Source organism: Oreochromis aureus, linkage group 14 (assembly GCF_013358895.1).
Source record: "Oreochromis aureus strain Israel breed Guangdong linkage group 14, ZZ_aureus, whole genome shotgun sequence".
Classification (NCBI taxonomy): Eukaryota; Metazoa; Chordata; class Actinopteri; order Cichliformes; family Cichlidae; genus Oreochromis; species Oreochromis aureus.
This window is the reverse complement of record NC_052955.1, coordinates 16,167,712-16,189,330: the sequence shown is the minus strand read 5'-3', so window position 1 is coordinate 16,189,330 and position 21,619 is coordinate 16,167,712. Positions and strand designations below refer to the sequence as shown.

The 21,619-nt window shown below is 37.2% G+C and overlaps 2 protein-coding genes across 2 annotated transcripts; both read right to left on the bottom strand.

Annotated features, from left to right (window-relative positions):
* Positions 1-1,069: 1,069 nt before the first annotated feature.
* On the bottom strand, positions 1,070-4,227 carry p2ry13 (purinergic receptor P2Y13). Its single transcript, XM_031744007.2, has 5 exons — positions 3,992-4,227; positions 3,676-3,703; positions 2,891-3,093; positions 2,387-2,776; positions 1,070-2,036 (listed from the first exon to the last, which is right to left on the bottom strand). The coding sequence occupies exons 3-5, from the start codon at positions 3,074-3,076 to the stop codon at positions 1,536-1,538; spliced, it is 1,077 nt and encodes a 358-aa protein (XP_031599867.1). The 5' UTR covers positions 3,077-3,093; positions 3,676-3,703; positions 3,992-4,227; the 3' UTR covers positions 1,070-1,535.
* Positions 4,228-13,713: 9,486 nt separating this feature from the next.
* On the bottom strand, positions 13,714-16,541 carry p2ry12 (purinergic receptor P2Y12). The gene is made up of 3 exons (XM_031744013.2): positions 16,419-16,541; positions 15,838-16,094; positions 13,714-15,396 (listed from the first exon to the last, which is right to left on the bottom strand). Exons 2-3 carry the CDS (start codon positions 16,087-16,089, stop codon positions 14,551-14,553), a joined length of 1,098 nt encoding a protein of 365 aa, XP_031599873.1. The 5' UTR covers positions 16,090-16,094; positions 16,419-16,541; the 3' UTR covers positions 13,714-14,550.
* Positions 16,542-21,619: the final 5,078 nt, after the last annotated feature.

Here is a 21,619-nt window from a genome sequence, read left to right as displayed (position 1 = left end):
CCCACATGCAGACTGGATTATAAATCAGGTGGGAAGTGACATTAATTCTGCCAAACCAGTTTGTGAATGTCCAGAAGCCCATCTTGAGGTGTGGTAGTGTGGGGAAAAAAGTCCATTAATTCCAGATCTGTATTCTTTTCTCATCCCTTGTTCAATTTGAAAATTCATCAGAAGCTGCTGCAGCGTTGTGAAAGGCGAAATGCTATACTTGGAAATTCTTGCAGCATTGCTGGGTGTTGTTCTAGTTGGGTTGCAGTGGTTGTTATCAAATAGCTGATTTCCTGCAGTGCGCTATGTGTCTGCATTTCTGCCTCGTTCATTGTTCCTTTTTTTACCTTCATTGTTTTTTTTCAAAAAATGTCCCAAATATGAATTAACACTGAGATTAGATACAAAAATAGGTAAATATTGTCATCTATCATTTAGTGTAAAGTGTGCAAGCAAAAACAAACAAACAAATAATTCAAATAATTAAACACCATTAAAAGTTATTTGAAGGTCTGTGTTTCTCAACCATATTCCTGTCAAGCTTTCATAATGCACTGACCTTTTCTTTCTATTTAATTGGCATCTTTTCTTTAAGTATCGGATATGACAGACTGACCAACACCAGTAATTATGTTTCCCAAAACAGATATTTCAGTTTTATATTTGGCATTATGTTTGGTTTGATTTCATTTTTAATATTCACTTTCACTTCAGTTTAAACAGACTAAAGATAGCGACCATACCACTGACCTTCTGATTAGCAAACAACGCACTTTATCTCCTGATGCAGACACAACATTTTGTCAAGATCATGGTCTCTTATGCACGATCTCTCATACTTGAATCTTCTGTGTTAAGAAGCCAACATAAAGAAAACAACAGATTCAATTTCATGACTAATGCTAGTTCAAGACATATTTACGACTCATGGTAGGCCTCCTAAACTTAACTTCAAACCTGATCTATTTTGTATGTAGCTATTATTGTATATGTTTTGGCTTGCTTTTTAGCTTACCCACCAATGATGCTTGTGTGAGCTTTGTTAGCCTCAGCAAAGTAAATAAAAGTGAACACTGTGCAATTACAGCATGAAAAATATCATTTTTATTAAAATGATTAGTCACATTTTAATTATTGGAAGCAGTGTTTGTTAAAGTCTATTATTCTTTTTTTCAATTATTATTCAGTCCCTTGTCACTAATCCTTGGAAAATTTGTGCTGTCAAGATCTTCACCACATAGTCAAAGTTTTTGCAAAGGGAAAATGCGGTTTATGTAAGATTAGAAAGGAGGAAATGTAAATGACAGCAAGTGCAAGCAAGGAAATGTGATGGATGACTTAGCAAAAAAACAAAGAAACTTGGTTGGTACTGTATGAAAAGCAGTAGTCATTGCGCACGTGAAACTTTTTGGCTTTTCTTCTTTGACACATTGTCTACTCATCAGTTTCTTATAAACTTGCATTCATTTTTACATGTTTTGTTTTTTTACAACCGTCTTATTAGGAGGAATTACTATATACAAAATAAACATTCTTCCAGGGTGTTATTAATTGTGTCCCAGTGTGCACTGCTCACTGGGTTCTGACGTGCCGTTGTGTGACAGCCTTTTACTGTAGGCTATTTGTGAGATCTCCAGTTGCGTTGATGTGCCTGTTGGAGAGTCAATACCTTTTTGGAGGGACTTAATACAGAGTGCGGCAGTCAGTCTTCTCCTGAACACCTTGCATAGAAACACGTAGATAAGCGGGTCTAGGCATACATTTGTTGCTGAAAGCCACAGGGTGGTTTCCTTGGCAAAGTAGACGGCATTCTGAGCCTTGCAGTCACTTGTTGGGCTCCGTGTTTGGGTCAGGGTATAGGGAACCCGGACGAAGTGAAATGGTGCAAAGCAGATGAAAAACACACCCACTACAACAAAGACTTTCGCTTTGGTTTTGCGACTGGCAGCCCGAGAGCTACTCTTTGAGGCTTTGTATGACTCATAAACCTTCTTGCTGATGAATGTGTAGCAGACTACCATCAAAGCAAGTGTCCCCCAAAAAATGACCTAGAAAAACAAAACAAGAAAAGGTGAAATCAGAGGAGCACCTCACAGCTTTTCTCTAATTAATTTAGGTCAGCAGTAGCAGCAAGATTCTCATAACAGCAGAAGGACATCGTGTATTCAGTTTAAATTAGCTGATTTTGCAGTTCAGATATATTAATAGCAACACTTCTCTATTGTGTGAAATTTGCTTACACACACGCCTATGAGTCACATTAAAAAGTTGACAGCAGTGTTATCTGTGGGATACATTTAAAGGAGAACAGCTGGTTCTGAAATCTTATGCTAAACGGAAGGAGGTTGAATATGAATGTTTGCTTAAATTTCAAAGTATTTCCTTAATTCATAGCTACCTGACAGAAATAGTTGAAACCTTCATGCCACAGCAAGCCAGCCGGGCTCTTCATGGACGTGCACTTCAGTTGGTTTCCAGACGGCCGTGGCGGCTTGTCACTTAGAATAACGTTGGGTAACGCTAATGATAGCATTACCACCCAAACAGCTACACTTAGTATCTGACCAACACGGACCCGCTGAAGGGCACACTTCCCAAAGGGCCTGACAATCTTCAGGTAACGGTCCAAGCTAATGAGGCCCAGCAAGAGGATGCTGATGTACATGGTGATGTAGAAGAGCACCGCAGAGTATCGGCAGTGGAAGGCGCGTAGCTGCCAGGAACCCACACCTGCATCCGTTAAGATTTTCAGAGGGATGGTCAGAGTCATGAGCAAGTCAGCCACCACCTGTTGTTGAGCAAATTTTAACTTTGTTATTGTAATGCTGTTTTTTTGTTGTTGTTGTTGTCCTTATTTCACTGCGGAGACTAAACCTACAAAGCAAAAGCCTTGGTGTCTTACCACATTTTTTAGGAAGACCAGAAATGTTGAGGTGCTTTGGATACTGAAGAAGATCCATGCAGCGAGGGAGTTCATTATCAGAGCAACTATAAAGAGGACACTGTATAGGCAGGGGAAAACCACAGCTGTTATGCTGGTATCCCGAACACACTTGAAGGAGGTGGTGTTGGACAGGGTGTTGTTCATACTGTGTCCTTAGTTGGCTTTTGACAGGGTGAGAGAGTGAGAAAAAGATGACAGAGACATCATAAGAAATTATAAAAAACACTGTAATATGCTGTTTCTAGAATTAATATGAAATAATTATTGCATTGTTTTCTCTATCTCACAAAAGTCCCTAAGAAAATGTAGCTGAAGTACTTAATTATTATAATTATTTGTATTCATTTATATGACATGAGTTACAAAAAAATTGACCACAGGAATTATCAGATCATTTTGAATGTTACAGCTGCTTCCTATCCTCTACTTAAAAATACCAATACTTTGTTTGTTGTAGTCATGTAGATACAGACTTAATATATACTTTAAACTGTGCTTCTGTTCATTCTGTATTCCCTATGTCCTCTCTTCTTTTTGCTCTGAAGAATAGCACTGAGGTTACACACATGGACTATGGCATCTAATATACACTGCTTTCAAACCTTTGTCTGGTTTAGTGTGCACTCAAATGTTAATTAGATTTTGAGCAAGTTACATTGTTAGGCAAATGACACGTTTGTGCCCAGTTTCAAAAAGTAATTTATCTGCAAGATGTACATGAAAAGCCAGTAAGTGAGTCTTACCTTCTTTTTGTGTCTTTATCGTCTGTGTCTGTGGGGCATGAGAAGAATAGTGAGAAAACGCAACAGAAAATACAATGTTTCATAAAAAGGAAGAAGAGAAATGACAAATTCCTCTTTTTTCTTCTTAGCCACAGGAAAAAATGGGAAATAAAAAATAAAACTGAAAACCTCCTGCTGTTATTTTAGTTCTTTAATCAGTCCAGAAATACTGGTTCTGGCTTGAGGTTTGAATCTTTATGTCTTTCTTGGTATTTCCTCCCCTTCTGACTCTCTCTTTTTAAGTGTTTGTGTGTGTGTGTGTGTTTGATGCTCTTACAATGGGTGGTCCCTGGAGCTAATGTGTGGCTGTCTTGTCACAATCCCAATGAGTTTGCCAGTCTTCCTCCGGGTGAAAGACCCTTTCCTTCCTTGCTTCCTGTTCCAATTGTCTGCTGAGAGGCTTGCTCTACTCCGTGCCAGTCCCTCTGCCTCCGCTAGCTTGCGTCAGACTTAGTAGCTGTTAAGAGGCGAACACCACAGCCGCAGACTTATTTGCAGACCTCTTGCACCCTACAGCTCTTCGCTCCACCTCGCAACTAATGTTCAATGCTTACGCCTTGTTTCAAAAAGTCTCCACCAGCTGTGGTTTTAGTGGGCAACAATAACATGCATAGCTTGCACATTGCTCTTACTGACTTCACTTGAAAGGAGTAGCAAGCTCTTCCATGATGCATCACGTTTAATGTAAAAAAATTGGGAAGAAAATGATATTATTATAAATTGCCTCTGTTTGAAATAGTGTGTATTTTCTGTAAATAGTATCAAATTACAACAATAAGTGACTGATTTACCATTCCCTTCCACTCTCACTTTCTTGTTAAAAATAGGACATTCTGAGAACATTGCAAAAATAACTTCCTGTGGGATTCATTTTGGATTTGAACCAAGAATTATGACAGCTGCAAAGCAAGTTGAGAAATAGCTTAGTTTTTATTACAAGTCCCCAAATTATGTTGTTGCTTAAGTTGAAGTTAACCTATTTTTTTTATTATTTCAAACACACACCACACATGTAGATACATGTCATGACAGATAAACACAATATAATTCCATGAACCAACAGTCAGTTTGGCACACACAAAGAAAAATATATAAGTAAAAGCTCAGTGAGATCAGATGGAATATACAGACATATATATTTTAGCAGATTAATAATTAGTAAGCAATGCAGTAGGACATAAACTTGCATACATGGTTAACATCATACAATATATGGATTTTAGACAAACTCTTTATTGCCATGACCCTTATTTACTTTAACCACAGTCATTACAAAACATCTGCATGAAAGACAAATGATTGAATGTGTTTTGCATGATAATGTCCTTGTCTCCATTCGCCTTCTGATTAAAATGCAGTGCTACTTTTACATAGAATCAGCATGAAAATACCACTCACTCTGCTGCGTTTCATGTTACAGTTTTTCAAACTCTTCATGTGGAACATTTAGTACTAAAAGGACAATTTTACATGACTTAAAAGAGTAAATAATGCAATTAAATGTTAATAAATGCAGGAATAATTAAGTTCACTACAGCAATAACATCTGAGCAGATCTAATCAGGGATAATATTTCATAAGATCTATCAGAATTTAGTCTGTTGCAAAGTGGTTTCTGGTTTGTCTGGTGCTGAAGCCAATTTAAGTGAGATGGCAACATCTGCCATCAAAGATACCAGTTTCTCTTTGAACTCTCTGCACAGAAAGACATAGAGAAGTGGGTCTATGCACGTGTTTGTGGTGGCAAGCCAAAGGCTGGCATCTTTAGCAAACTTGCCCAGTTCAAACAAGCAGGAATTACTGGAATAGTTGACTTGTTGAAATGTGTATGGGATCCTGACTAAGTGATATGGTCCAAATGCCACAAAAAACACAATAATAACAAGAAAAACGCGTAGTTTGATTTTCTGCTTTCCATGGTTGTTATTGCTGCCAGAGTTTCGAAATGACTCGATGACTTTGTTTGTGATGCAGATGTAGCAAACCACAATGACCACACTGACAATCCAGAAAAAAGCATTGACAAAAATCACTGTTTTTGTATGATATACAACTCCTTCTGTTCCTTTCATTTGCATACAAGTGATGGCCTGTGTCGAGTTGGGTGATTTATTAGTTAAGATTATATTTGGTAAACCTGAGACTCCAAATATTGTTATCCAGACTATGCCTGCTATCACTTTGCCAAATGTCACATTCTGGCCAAAGTTTCCGTGGGGTGTCATAATTTTGAAGAAACGGTCTACACTAATTAAACCCAACAAACCAATACATATGTACATTAGACTGTACATAACGACACTGAAGTAACGGCATGACAGTTTGAATATCATTTGTGATGCACCCGTCAAGTCAGATGCAATTTTGAATGGGACGATCAAGGTTATTAAAGTGTCAGCAGCAATCAGATTTTTCAAATACACCACAAAGGTGGTGGTGGACTTAAGGTGTAGGGACACCCAGGCTGCTACACCATTCAGCAACAAGGCTAAAGGGAACATCAGATAGTAGAGGGCTGGGATAACATTTGGGTTGTAAGTGAAACTGTGGCACTTTGAATCATTTTGAGCTGTCTCAGCTGGCATCGCTCCACCTAGAAAAGGAAAACATGTTTTAAACAGCAATAGTTCCAGAAAAGAAAATCCCTATATAGTCTGTTTAGTACCGTATGTATTTTAAACAGATTGTCCCCTGACTGTATTCAATTTGAATGGACATGAAACACTACACGTATCATTGCCACTTTACACACACACAAAAAAACTGCTATAGATTTAAAGCTTTCAGAACATGTTTAGTGCCATTTTGCGCCAGTACAGAAAGTGACGTCACTGGGTTGGTTGGTTGGTTAGTTGCTGCTAAGTGACTTATATTGGTTTATATGCGCTAACTAGTGACAGGTCAGCAGTTGGGGGGTCAAATTTATGCTGCCCCCTTGGCAGAACACTGCGGCATCACTGAGAGTTAGAAACTGTCTAAATTCTTTCATCTTTAATAAAATTATCAGTGCTGCTGCTTTACCAGGTGTAACAATTAAGTTTAACATCCAGGCATCCATGAAAACTGAATTTATGACAATTTATGCAATATCTACACATGGAACGCCTTAACCTAGTGGCCAGCATAGTATACAGAAACATCTGTGCCAAGTATTGCCTGAAAGCCCCGAGGTCAAATTGGGAAACGCCCCCTAGTGGGTTGAGAATGACAGAGCAAGGATCCTGTGGGACTTCCACATACAGACGGACAAAATGGTGGTGGCTAACCAACCTGACATAGTGGTGGTAGACGAGAAGAAAAGCTGGAGAAGTACCAAGGGATCAGAGAAGAGTTCGAGAAGATATTAAGGGTGAAGGTAACAGTGGTACTAGTGACACTAGGTGCAGTGACTACCAAACTAGGTGAGTGGTTCCAGCAGATCCCAGGAACAACATCGGAGATCTCTGTCCAGAAGAGCGCAATCCTAGGAACAGCAAAGATACTGCGCAGGACCCTCAAGCTCCCAGGCCTCTGGTAGAGGACCCGAGCTTGAAGGATAGACCGCCCTCAGGGGCGAGAGGGGAATTTTGTTTATATATAAAAGTCCTTTCCCAAGTACATCTAAACAGTTTACAGCATAACAGGTTACTACATGCGCATTACACCACAAACCTAATTAAGTTTCTTACCAAAGCAAAATTGTGAATCCTTCTATCCATCAGGGAAACAATCCTCCTCCTTCAGTTAGATTTGGGCTTTGCTTTTTCATGTTAGGATTCCTTATGCTTTGGTAAGAAACTTAGTAAGTTATTTGTGGTGAATGTAGTAACTTGATATGTTGTAAACGTTTTGGATGTGTTGGAGAGTCCATAAAACGTTATTGCATAAAACAGCACTGATCGCATGTTGTGACCATCAGCTTATTGCAGTTCTCAGTACACCATACGTGGATATGAGAAATGACAGGAAAAATCGAGTTTCTGACTTCAGCTTGGTGCACCTGACTCAAAACCGATCTCCTTCACATGGTCCTCATTTGTTAAATGCTCTACAAACCCTAACATCATGTTTAACAGGTGGATTTTTGCATTTCAGTGCAGCTAGCCAAATTACTGCTTAAAAGACACAGAGTTAAAGAAAACAGCATATGCTTTTTTGTTTTGTTTTTTTCAAATTTTTTTTAACTCCTTATTACAGCCCTGCATAGACTGCTTTCCAGTTTTAGTGTCCATGTTTTCCACTTACTTGTTGGCTTTGTTACTGTTAGCTAACATAAGCTAATGCAAGTCCATTACCAGTAACCAATCAACAAACCAACCCAGACGCTTTTTTCTTTCCAAGCTCCTTAGACTACGATGACCTGGATGACTGAGAACCTTTAGAGACAAACCAACCCAGTGACAGTCTTAGTAGTAGGGCTCCATGGTGTAAATGAGCCTTAATACATGTAGAGTGCCAAATCCACTTTAATGTTCAACAATCCACGACTTGTTTATTAATTTGATGGGAAAGATGTGACTATTTTGAGTTCTTTATACTCACTCTGATTACTTTGAAAGGCTGCATCCCACGTGGCATTCATTATCTCTTGCTTAGCTGAGTCCAAGCTGCAGGCTAAACAGGGCAGAAGCAGTGGCGTATTATTATGTTGTTTTAAATACATTTATTTCTTACCAGTAGTTTTCAATTTTCCATTACACATTCCATTCATTTCCTGTATTCAGTGTTTAATACTCTTCTGAATTCCTAGTTATGAAAGCTAATCAAAAAGTAAATACATTATAATCCAAATGCTACAGATTATATGCATCCTTATCCTGGGAGGGTAATTCATTCTCTTTATAGACTTTGCAAAGGAGATTTGATAAAGACATAACTAATCCAAGAAATACTCTATACATTGGTAGTTTAAACGATTTCTGACAGGAAAGCGTCTCTGTTTTACTTTGCTATGCAGAACATATTTAATGAATTATTCTAAACCAGAACAGAAAAATCTATCTTTTCAGTGTACAACTGTAGATTAAAACTGATGTTATTACACTACTCTTGAGAAGTAATTAGTTGAGTGGTTATCTTTGTCACCCCTGATTATGCTATCAAAGTGAACACTACACTCTTAAATAAAGATAAGAGCACATCTTGAGAATAACTTACAGTTGATGACTTGAGTGGTTCTTCTAAGGCACAAGATAATGCGTGGCAGTGCACTGACATGGCAGGCGCTTAAGAAATACTGTTTGATTTTCATGGCAAACAAATTCAGCCGTGAAAGTCTGGTAATTTATCAGAGCATATGCAAAAACAATAACAGCTTATTGCTCTCTGCCGAGAAACAAAACACATGCCATAAATCCAGCTTGCAGTGTAAACTGTGCTTAGACCTGACATTCAATGGGGTGAACCAGTCTAGTCAGGGTGGCCCATGACTTTATGAGCCTGCATATAGACTTCACACATCATTACATCTGCCTCACTTTTAGATTGAAGCATTAATGGGTGTGTATAGAAAAGACCTCTAACCCCCGTGTTTTATGTTACTCATCATCCTCAAAGTTACTAGCAAAACAAATGTTTCTATTTTTTACGTCCCATTAGCTCTAAGCTTCATCATCACCATTTCCCCTCTACTCATCATAGTTTTGACTTTTATTGCTGATGTAGAAAAATAAACGTTCTTCTAAAAAATATTATTACAATGTTTTTAATAGATTGATTGCATTTGCATCGACGGGTTGTTTATTGCACTACTTAGTTCAAGAAATAAAGTCACGATCCTGTAGCAAGTGACCAAAGCATGATATCAGATGTTAAAGCAAACACAGTCCCTACAGCCTTCACTGAAGGTTTTTGTCTTCTTGAACAAAAGGAAATGCAATAGCTGTCAAGAAAGTTTATCGTGCTGAGTGGGGACTTGTGCTGAATAACAAAGAGGACACAGTTGCATACACACATTTATTCCTTAAGGAACGATTAAAGATTTTGAAAAAATTACACAGGCTATAAACGTCTCTAAATATGAAATTAATTCTAACAAAAGAATTACATGAATTACATGCTGACAACTTAATAGTGCACTTTTACAGTAATCTTATTATATCTTGAAAAAGGATTTATGAGAATTCTTGTGGTTAGCAGTAGCAGTTTAGCTCTTATAATAATAGAAACAATTACATTCTTTTGTGCGGCAAAAATACATTTATATAAAGCCGAGTCATCTTTCTATGATGTGTGAAAAACAAAACAACAGATGATAATTGGGTTAAAACGTTGAAATCAATGATAAAACAATATCCATCCATCTGTCTAAGCATCCACATATCCACCCATTCAAAGAATATGTACATTGCTTAACACATGTATTAATCCAACTTTCATAAAAACAAGAAGACACAAATATTTTAGAAAACTATCAAAAACTTGTAAAAAATGATATTGTTAAATATCTGGAAAATAAGAATCGAGAAGAATTAAGAATCTGAATTTATGTTTTTATTTAAGTAAAACATTTTTAAAAAAATTAAGGGACTACTTGAACAAATTTTAACTTGTTTTTTTGTGTGTGTGTGTGTGTGTGTGTGTGTGTGTGTGTGTGTGTGTGTGTGTGTGTGTGTGTGTGTGTGTGTGTGTGTGTGTGTCCAGAGTTGATGATTGTGGTTCTCAAGAAACTGCAAAATGCATCTAAGTGAAGATTTTCAACTTGAATGTTTCATTAATAAAGCTCCAGTCTGTGATCTAAGTATTCCCTCAATTAGCTGAACTGTATATTTACATAAATATAAACAGCACATGTATGGATAAAAAAACACACAGCTTTGATTAAAACAAAAGGCGAATTGAGATTTACTGAGACTTTGAATAGCTAGAATAGAACAGCAAAGATCCATTGTATTGTACTTATTTTGCAAGCAACATAACATTTATTAATCTATTTAAGCGTTGTCTTATTTCTGCTGGGGGACCTTCACTCTCAATAGATGCTGATCCCTATTGGGGCACTAGAGGGCGGTACAATACAAACTTTAAAGATCAAAAGTGCTTGCTATGGTGTTGTTTTCTGAGTAAGTCAGAGTTTGTTACCAAAGATCAATTACTTATATCTCAGTTTTTAAAGATTCACAAATATATAAACAGAAAAATAGCCTTTTTATCCCCCTTTTGTTTACTGTGAAATCACATTTTTGTCACCAGAATGAAATCCAGTGCAGATACTTTTCTTCATCTCCACTAGTTTTTCTCTGTACTCCTTGCACAGGAAGATGTAGAGAACAGGGTCTAGGCAGGTATTGATAGTAGAGACCCAGGTGGCTAATTCATTGACGATCTTTAACCATGTTGGAACGCAGACATCAGTGTCAGAGAATTCATTTTGCATCATAGGAATGCGAATTAAGTGGAGTGGCACAAAGCACGCCCAAAAAACAAGAAGGATCAAGAAGACTCGCAGCTTGGTTTTCTTCTTTCCCCGTCTGTTATTGCTCCCAGAGTTTCTGAAGGACTGCACTACTTTCATGGTAATGCAGATGTAGCAAAACACAATCAGTATGTTGACACACCAGAAAAGAATCTCCATAAATAAAACCACATATTTATGGAAGTTCTTGCCAGCTGGAGGTTTCAAAGACATACATAAATCATCAGTTTGAGTAGCAGAAACCTGGTCAGTGAGAATGATATTTGGAATAGCAGTACCGCCAAACAACAGAATCCAAACCAAGGTGGACATTATTACACTGAACTTCATATTTTGTCCCAGGACTTTTCCACATGGTCGAACGATTTTGAAGAAGCGGTCCAAACTGATGAGACCCATTAATGCAATGCTTGTGTACAAACAGCAGTAGAACGTGACGGCAGCATAACGGCAGATGAAAGCCCTAAACTCAACTGTTGCACCCGGAAGCATGCCGGCTGCCTTCAGTGGGATCATGAGTGTAATGAGAAGGTCAGCAGCTACCAGATTTTTCAGATACACTATGAAGGTAGAAGTGGACTCTAGGTGTAAAGACACCCAGCTTGCTATTCCATTAAGTAATAATGCAATAGGAAACAAGAAGAATAAAAGGTGTGAGAGAACTATTTGGAAGGTCACCAGGCTGGAAGAGCCACAGTCAGAGGAGAGGCGTTCTGTGCTGTTTGACATCCTCAAGATCTGAAAAAAACGTACAGGGGTCAACATCAAACTAAGCATTTGTCTGTTTTTTTGGCAAAACCAACCTTTCTCTCCCACTAAGGCCTCATTACACTCTTGCAGATGTGCAGACTAACTGTAGTTACTGTGTGCATAGTTGCTCTCATAGTGCTTTCTAGTCTGGTCGAAATCCATTTGGCTGACGAGTTCCATACACTTGCAGTACATTGCTGTCTACAGGAAGATGTATTCTTCTTTTCCCCAAATCTGTGAAGTTTCCCTCCAGAAGTTATTGGCTTGTCTCGCTATGATTTTAAAGATGAATTGTACAGACGCAAGTAGTGGCAGACATATGCTCACAGCGTCTCTTTAGGTTCAGTTCATAATGTTACTGATGTGACGCACCAGATGCATGCTAGGTGAATGGCAGTACTGGACATGAGAGGGGACTTATGCCTGCATTTACAGTATGTGCAACAAGCAAACACAAATAAGCTGCGAATCATGCAAGAGTGTGATATTTTATGTGCGATATGCCAACACACAAAGGCTGTCTGACATGGAGTGACTTAGCTCCGGAGAGGATAAAGAATGGGGCGTGAAATGAGCCGGAACGAGGATACGTGTAGCACTTTTTTGTGACTGAGAATTATTACCAATGTAAATTTTTCCACCTTGCCCACTTCGACATGATTTACATTTTTTATAGTTTAGAAGACATTTGTTACTTGGATTTGTTTTTGAATGCTAGCCCAGAGCATTTGAATGCATCCTGAATGATGGCTGTTTTGCCACTGAAGGTTTTATTTTGCCTCACTGAATACAGTACATAACGCATGTAATCGCATATAGATGCATTAACATAAGTACATTTTCAAATACCTCATGACATGTATTGAGTTACAACCTTACTTTATCTCGTGAAGTGTACTGAGACGCTTCCCTTTCAGCCTTATACACCAGCTGCTTCATAGGTTCCTTAACATGTCTGGATGTAGATCTTCATTCTATTCTATTCTATTCTATTCTATTCTATTCTATTCTATTCTATGAGTGTGTATTTGTGCAGGTAATAGTAAACTGATATTATTAGTGAATAAATAAAAATAATAATCTTTGTCACTATTAACCACCTGTTAACAAAAGCTGGCCAAAGAAAAAGCAAGTACTTATTGACGGTTTGGTTCCTGGTGATGGCAATAACATGATTCTGTTCTCAGTGAGTTACACATGGATGCCAGTAAAGATTTTCCAGCTTGAATTCATGAAGAGCTGATGCGTGTCCTGTGTGAGTGAGCAGACCTGATTGTTTTTCTCAGAGACATGCAGGGACACAGGTAAACAAAACTGAAGCTATACAAATGCATTGTTAAGTCATAAAGAGACGTTATGCTCTTTTTAAACAAACGACATTTAAGCATACGAATGATTTATCACTCTGATGTTAACCAGTCCTACATATATATTTAGTTTCAGATAATAGTGTTAAGCCACTCACCACAAGGAATGGTCAACTCCTTAACTCCAAACTGCACAACGTGAAAGATTAATGCAGTAAAAAATGAATTTAAAGTGTCTGTGTGCCTTTTCAACCAGAGAGATGCAAATCTGTGAGCAGATTTAAATGACACATATTGGTAGACCTTGTGTTTTTCAGGCTACAGGGAAATGATTTATGAAACTGGAAATCGAGGTTGTGTTATTACAAGCATTTATTACTAATACTTATTAGCTTTTTTTGGACTTATTTAATTTTAGATGGGTATTGTTTTGAAATGTGAATAATTAAATAGATTTTTATAGAAGTAGACAGTCATACAATAATTCCAAAAGAGCCATGCAGGGTTTAATAATAGCCTGTGTGAGAAAAAGCCACAGAAAAGCTGTAATTAAAACTTGACTTCCTTTATTGTTGTTTCATAATGTGTTTCTGCAAACCTTTTAAACAACTATTTTTTGCTATGCAGTTATGACAGAAAGTAGCACCTGTTTTTGGAGATCTCTGATATGTCCATTCCAACTTTAGTATCGTTGTAATTCATTTGATGCTTTAGAATAGCAATAATAAAAATAAAAACAAGACTGCATAACTTGCTCTATGGTTTGCTTATCCTTAAATCTCACTCAGTGCTAATGCAAGCAGCATGCACCCTCGTGCAGCATAAAGACATCACAGTGTACTGACAGGTGATTGCATATAAAACTTAGGGTTCATTATACAGATTTTTATTATAGTTTCACAGTAAGATATTCTGTGGAAGTCTTAAAGTTATTATTATGACCGCTTCTCAATTCTTCTTTTGTTGGCAGTGTGAGAGTATAAAAAAACAAAAGGTTATTTTCAACTTCAACTGAAGTAGAAAGAAGAAGTAAGAAAAAGTGATATAGAGGAAGAAAGAAAAGCAAACATCTGCAACACTGCGTACATGTGTTGATTCATTTCAGCTTCTCATTGTGGGAATGCTGATTCACACTGTTTTCAAAGACAGTGTAAAATCACATATATGGTTTAGTGTAATTTACAATGCTGTTAGTATTGTTGTAATATTGTAACTTGGTAATAAAGACAAATATGGGCCGTGGCTTACTCTTCAACAGCCAATGACAAGCTTTAGATCACTATATCTGTCCCTTGCAGTGTGTCATATAGTTGAATTTGGATTTAGTTGACTTCTTTACTGTAAGTCATCATAAATGCCTTCATGTCTTTCTCAGGTCCAGTGATTTTATGTAGTAGCAGTGGAGTTTTCCTGAGGGGAGCTGGACGTGTCAGTATCTGATCCTCTCCCTGTTAGCCAGCTACAAGTACCAGGAAGTAGGTGCAGGGTATTAAACAGAGTGGTCCTGAAGGACTTACAGAGAAAGAAGTAGATGAGAGGATCCAGGACAGAATTCATGGATGAGAGGAAAAGTGTACTTTCCTTCAGCTGAAAGAAGAAGAGCTTGAGTTTGCAGTCAAAGCTTTCGGCTCGGGTCTGGCTTATTGTGTATGGCACTCGGGCAAAGTGAAATGGCACAAAGCACACAAAGAACACTGCCAGAACCAGGAACACATTTGCATTAATTTTTCTTTTGGCCTTGTGAGACTTTTTAACTGTTCCCCGACTTGCAGCTTGAGATATCGAGCCTCCGGTGCTGTGAGACTTTGTGCGGGAGTAGGAACGGTACAGCTCTTTGGTGATTAGAGTGTAGCAAACTATCACAGTCAACAGGTTGCCCCAGAAAATCACTTGACAGACATGATTCACTATCTCATGCCAACGTAGCCCCGCCTCTGTCTTCAGTTTGCTGCACTGGAAATATTGAGAAGTCGGGGTTTTACTTGTTAGGATTACATTGGGAAGACAGAGAATTACGAGGAAAGTCCAGATGGCTCCCGAAAGGAGTTTTCGATGTTTCAGCCGGGTTGCATTAGTGCCCTTAAATGGGTTAAGGGTCTTTCTGCAGCGATCAATGCTGATGAGGCCAAAGAAGAGGATGCTGATATACATGCTGAGGTAGAAAAGCACGGAGGAAACTCGACACACAAATATCCGTAGGCCAATGGATGCCATGTTGGAGTCTGACAACACCTGCAGAAACACAAACATTTGTGCTGTCAAGCACCTATTCCACATTCAAACCACAAATCCTATCTCTAAGTTCAATGGAACCTATTTTCATTGGATTACCCTGAAATGTATGGTTCATAAATTGTCTGTCTTTTAATTTTCTCTTACAGGAAACTCTATTATTAAAAATCAGATATTTAGAGTTAATAGGTGTTTATTCATCAGGGGCTTACAATTTAAAACTAATCACTTCTTGCTTGATGGCTTTGAAGTTCAGAACTCATGATTCTGACTTACCAACTGCAAATTTGTTTGCTTAATTATATTTACAACTCAGGCTCATAATCATTTCTTAAAAAAAATAAAATACTTACAATTAACCTATAAAATACCAATAATTTTATAATTAACCATCAATGAAGCCTTAACCCATTTAGATTCCCTAATGCAAGCGTGGCAAACCTTGAAAGGGAATGCGAAGGTCATGATGACATCTGCAACCACAATATTCTTCAGGTATATGATGAAGTGAGACTGCGAGGGGATGCGAAGAAATATCCACACTGCCAGACCATTGAGTGACATTCCCACTAGGAAAAGAAAGGAGTAGAGAATGGGAAAAACCACATTCTTCAAAACATTGTCACGGGAGCAAGTGGTGTTGGTGTGGCTGTGATTGCCAGCTAACAGGGGGAAAGCTGTATTTCTCTCCATGTTGCCTGAAAAAAATGAGAGAGATAGTTGTTTTTCTTTAAGTTGCTCAAGAACCTTCATCATGAAAAAATGAATCTTTTTAGCCAAATGCTGTATGGAGGAAGTGGCTAAAAACATCAGAAAAAAAACAGCATTGTTTTGCTGATGCCATTTTGCACGATGTTCATGAAAACAAACACTGTGCAATACACCTATCTTAACAGCACAATTTTTAGCACCTGTTTTGTATATTTTAGCAAAGACCGCTACAGAATTATTTCAAAATTTGCTAAACATCAAATTAAACACCTTTATTAAAAATAGATAGACTGTAAGGTTCTGTATCTCACCTGACAAGTTCTCTTGCGTTCTGTCAGTGAATCCACATCAAGTCCCAGCGTGGTGTTTTTTGAGTTTAATGGTCCCTCGCTCTGTATTACTTCCAGTTCTTACCAGATATAGACTGTCTGGACCTCCTAGTTTCAAAGTTTTGAAAAACAGGGCGTGTGTTGCTAGTGGTGTATAGGTCACAGGAAGTTTTTCTTGTTGTCTTCTTCTTTCACTTTCCTGTCATGTGTCATTTCCAGAGTTATGTTATCAGACACAAACACTATTTTATTTCAGTTCATTAACAGATGACAATAATAACACAACACAATCCCACTGGAAAAAGAAACAAAATGATGAAAGTACAGCAAAATTCATTAAATGGAATATAAATCTATTACTTAAAAAAAAAAACAACTATGATATAAGTGAATCTGCTTCCCTTTTTTTTGTTTTGCTTCATTTCATTTAAATTACAACTATTTTGTAACTTTCACTGCTTCTGCTTTGTATATGCAGTTTTTCAATATGTAATTTTTATTTTTGTTAAATTGTTCTCCCAAGTCTTTGCAGTCAGGGAACGAAGAACACATTTATTATAATCAACACATATCAATAGCTATTTAAATTTCTCTATAAAATAATCTGGTCTTTAAGTCTGACATCATTAGCCGTGTCTGGGCTCCACTGCAGGTCCATAAGTCAGACGATCACTGTGTGATCACTGAGAGTTGAAAAACTGTCTAAATTCTTTCATCTGTAATAAAATGATCAGTGTGGCTGCTCTACCAGGTGTAACAATTAAGTTTAACATCCAGGCATCCATGAAAACGGAATTTATGGCATTTAACGGAGTTAGAAGTTAGCAGGAAGTTAGCTCGCTAGTTTCCATCTAAATATAATATAGCATGTTTACAGTTTTTCAGCAAATATTGAAAATACCTTGCATTGCTTAGAATTTGATAAAGGAAAATTACACACACACACACACACACACACACACACACACACACACACACACACACACAGAGAGAAAAAAAAAAGAACAACAAAAACGAGCGGCTGGGAAGCATATGGCAGTAATACCTTTTCTTCCATTGTGAAACAATATCAAGGGGTTTTTGGCAGGTTTTTGGCAGCTGCTTCACTGATATAAAACTTTTCCACTGCTCAGAGCTCCATTCAGAATTTGAACTCAGTGCCTTCCCATGTCATTTTGATTGTAACGGTTATAACCATGTTCCAAGATGTGAAGTAAACATGACCATTTAGATAGGCTCACCTTCTAACTGCCCTCTTCTGGAGACAGAGCCTGAAGAAACAACAGCCATCTGTGATGAGATATTTTAATTCTGGTCCAAAGGCCTTTTAGAAAACAACAACAACAAACAAACAAACCAAAAAAACATTCTGACCCTTTTAATAAATAAACAAATAAGTAAGTAAATAAATAAATAGTAGAACAAACCATTCTTATCTCCACCTCGCCATACTGTTTTGTGACTATATTAATATTTCTTGAGGACCGCTGGCTACACTTGCCTGTATTTACTTTTTTCATGAAGGGTTTTGAAGGCTTTGAAGGGTTCTAAATTTAATAATCTTAATTATAAGACACATGCTCAACAACAGTTTTAAAGAAACATTTTCTGTACCTCAAAAACACAGCAAATAAGAAAATTACTCATTAAAACCTAAGCTGTAAATATTAGTATTTTAAAGCACAAGTAATGATGTTTTCGGTCTAAAGTGTAAGTGCACTCTACCTTGAGAGGAAATGATATGATGTTCACGTTGATGTTATCTTCAGTCACACTGGTGCATGTTGTGTGTTTATAATTTTATGAATGATTTGCTGATGAGCACTGGCTATAAAGGCCTGTATTTACTTCTCTGTTCAGCACATTACTCTGATGCCTTCTGCCCTTCATTTTCCTGAATGCCAGCAGTTAGCATGAAAATGCAACAACTTCCTGTGTCTGGAAGATTGGCGTAATCATTTGATGGCCGTTAACTTGTTAAACTTAACTCAGGACTCAAGAATGAAGAAAAACAATGGGTTATGAATAAACTATAGAATAGCAGTGTTTAAAAAAATAAATAATGTTATTATTTTTGAATCTTACTCTAAATTGTAAGTGCGTCAAACCTTGAGTGTGAAGGTTATGATGACATTTACACTGACAGGTGTTACTGTTCTGTAACATAAAACCATTGTGTAGTATCTGTGTTTGTCCTGCGTTTTCTGAATATTTTAAATTCATACTGGTGTGTGGTATACACTCATGTATGTTTGGGGGATCAGCAGCCTCTGTTTTTAAATCTTTTTTTAAGCAAGACTTCCTGCCCATGTCTGTACTTCTCTGCTCATCACATGATCCTGATGGACTTCTGCCCAGAATTTTCGTCAGTCCCAGAAGCTAGCATGGCAATGCTGCAACTTCCTGTGCCCAGACTAAGACTGGCATTATCAGCACTATTCAGTTCCTAGAAATGCTTATTGCGTGGATGCTGATAAAGCATCCACACTATTGAGTTCCTGTTTCTCTTTATTCTTTATTATTATTGTGTGGATGCTTAATCAGCATCCACACTATTGAGCTCCTATTTCTCTTTATTCTTTATCCTTTATTCTTCTTCTTCTAGTTGCTTCCGTACGTTTTTCGCCGTGGAACTACTTCCACAATTTTTGTCCAATTTTCACCATTCAAACTATTCTGCTATTTCTACTAATGCCGGCTATGACTTTTGGTATTTATTACTATTATACTTTTTAAAATACTAAGCTTTTTTCCTTTTTTTTTGTCCCATTGAAATAAATAGGAAACTTCCAAAATTCTGCTAAAACTTGCTGGTTTTTGAAACTTAACTACTTCCTCATACTTTCACATAGAACAACCATTCAAATTTTAAAATGTTCTCAAATTATTGGGCGAATCATGTATGATTCAGCTTTTTCATATCTGTTACTGTTTTGTTTTTATCCCTCTTTAAGTTTTCAGTTTTATCTTTATGGTTTTTCAGAAAATACATGCGTTGTTGTGGTTGCTATGCTAGGCCTTGAGTGGGCCACTGTTCCAACTTCTTGCTACGCGCTCAATTTTCACTCAAGCCCCTCAAATTATATATTAAAACGTATTTTTCCTGGCTTTCAGAAAATGTCACTATCATTGTTGTGGGAGTTACAGATTTTTTCCAAATCTCCTCAGAGCAACACAAAGTCTGAAAACTCTCTATAGAAAGTCAATGGAGAGTTTGTTCAAAATCACTGCTGGAATTCTCTAATGAGAGGCATTTTCGAATCGTCATATCTCCTTAACGAAGCGAAGTTAAGGCATGAGGATTGTGCCAATATATCTTCAAACACTAATGACGCTCACAATTCAAGAAATGTTTTATCACCTATTTTTCAGCTGTCCATTTTGCTTTTCCAATATTTCTACTTAAGTAATTATTACTCTGCTAAATCATAGTATTTCTGCTACTTTTCAGTATTTGTGCTAAATACAGTATTTCTGCTAAATTATAGTATTTCTGCTATTTTATAGGATTTGTACTAAATATAGTATATCTGCTTAATTATAGTATTTCTGCTGAAACATAGTATTTCTACTAAATATTGTATTTCTGCTTAATTATAGTATTTCTACCAAATCATAGTATTTCTGCTAAGTTATCATGTTTCTGTTAAGTCACAATTTTTTTGCTAAGATGTTATGTTAATGCTCCATGTCAGAAATACATTGCCGAAAGCCCGTGTCTCTGTCTGTGTGATCAAGGGGTGCAGCTGTATTGACAGGAACAACTACACAGCGTGATGAAGCAGATAGAAGCAGCAGCTCTGATTGGTGGATTCAAATTGAGCAGATCTAGGCTGTTTGACTGTCATAGATACAGCAGATTATAAAGCTGAAAAAAGCTGAAGAAGCTGAAGTCAGTATTTGAAAAAGTTTTTGAACTTCTAATCACTTTACAGAAGCACCTGTGTGTGTGTGTGTGTGTGTGTGTGTGTGCGTGTGTGTGTGTGTGTGTGTGTGTGTGTGTGTGTGCATGCATGTTTCAAATTTGTGTATCTGCTGGATGTCCTTTCTTGTTTTTATAAAGTTCACCAAGTAGTTTTGAGCAAACTTTACCTTTGGTTAGCTTTTTTCAGCTGGTAATATGGATTTTCCAATGTTCCTGCTAAGTTACTTCATTCCTACTAAATTGGCTGCCATGTCCCCAGCCAGCCAATCCTCTGTGAGGGCTGGCGCATTCCAATTTACATTTCCGGGCCTGCTCGGCTTCCCAGCCAGCCAATCGTCTAAGTCATATATAATATAATTCGCATTTTAATTATAAATAGTTAACACTTGAAGATTCCCCCATCTCTTCTGAACAAAACAGTCTAAGAATGATTGTTCTAGCCCCTACAGTTAGGAAATTATGGCCATTTGTTCGAGGGGAATCCTCAATATGAGAAACAGACTACAGAAAGACTGTAGCTGTGCCTGTGTGTGTGTAAAGGGCTGCAGCAGGTGCAGCTGTTTAGGCGGGAAACAGGCGGCCTCTCTGATTGGTGGATTCAAAGAAACATACAAGCACACATATCAGCTATCATATAGTATTTCTGCTAAATCATAATATTCCTGCTAAAACATAATAGTCCTGCAAAATCATAGTATTCGTGACAAAGAATATTATTTCTGCTAAACTACAGTATTTCTTGTAATTAACAGTATTTCTGGTAAATCATAGTATTTCTGCTAAATCACAGTATTTGAGCCAAATCATAGAATTTGTGCTAAACCATAGTATTTCTGTCAAATCATAGTATTTATAGTATTTGTGCCAAATCATAGTATTTCTGCTTAATCATTATATTAGAGCCAAATCATAGTATTTGTGCTAAATCAGTATTTCTGCTAAATGATAGTATTTGTGCCAAAGGCATGTATTTCTGCCAAATCGTAGTATTTCTGCTCAATCATTATATTGGAGCCAAATCGTAGTATTTGTGCTAAATCAGTATTTCTGCTAAATCATAGTATTTCTGCCAAAGGATAGTATTTGTGCCAAATCATAGTATTTCTGCTAAATCGCAGTATATTTGCTGAATCACAATATTTCTGCTATGTTGTAGTATTTGTCCTAAATCATAGTATTTCTGCAATGTTTAGGTATTTTTGGCTAAATATAGTATCTCTGTTATCTTGTAGCAATTCTCCTAAATTCTTGTATTTCT

Bases quoted from the DNA above. Each gene is read 5' to 3' on its own strand.
- p2ry13 (XM_031744007.2), bottom strand. From the start codon at position 3,076: ATGAACAACACCCTGTCCAACACCACCTCCTTCAAGTGTGTTCGGGAT. The intron at 2,777-2,890 runs GTAAGACACCAA...GCTCAACAACAG, and splicing joins TGGTCTTCCTAAAAAATGTG to GTGGTGGCTGACTTGCTCAT. The intron at 2,037-2,386 runs GTAGCTATGAAT...TTGTTTTTCTAG, and splicing joins GTTTCAACTATTTCTGTCAG to GTCATTTTTTGGGGGACACT.
- p2ry12 (XM_031744013.2), bottom strand. From the start codon at position 16,089: ATGGAGAGAAATACAGCTTTCCCCCTGTTAGCTGGCAATCACAGCCAC. The intron at 15,397-15,837 runs GTTTGCCACGCT...GTGTTTCTGCAG, and splicing joins CCTTCGCATTCCCTTTCAAG to GTGTTGTCAGACTCCAACAT.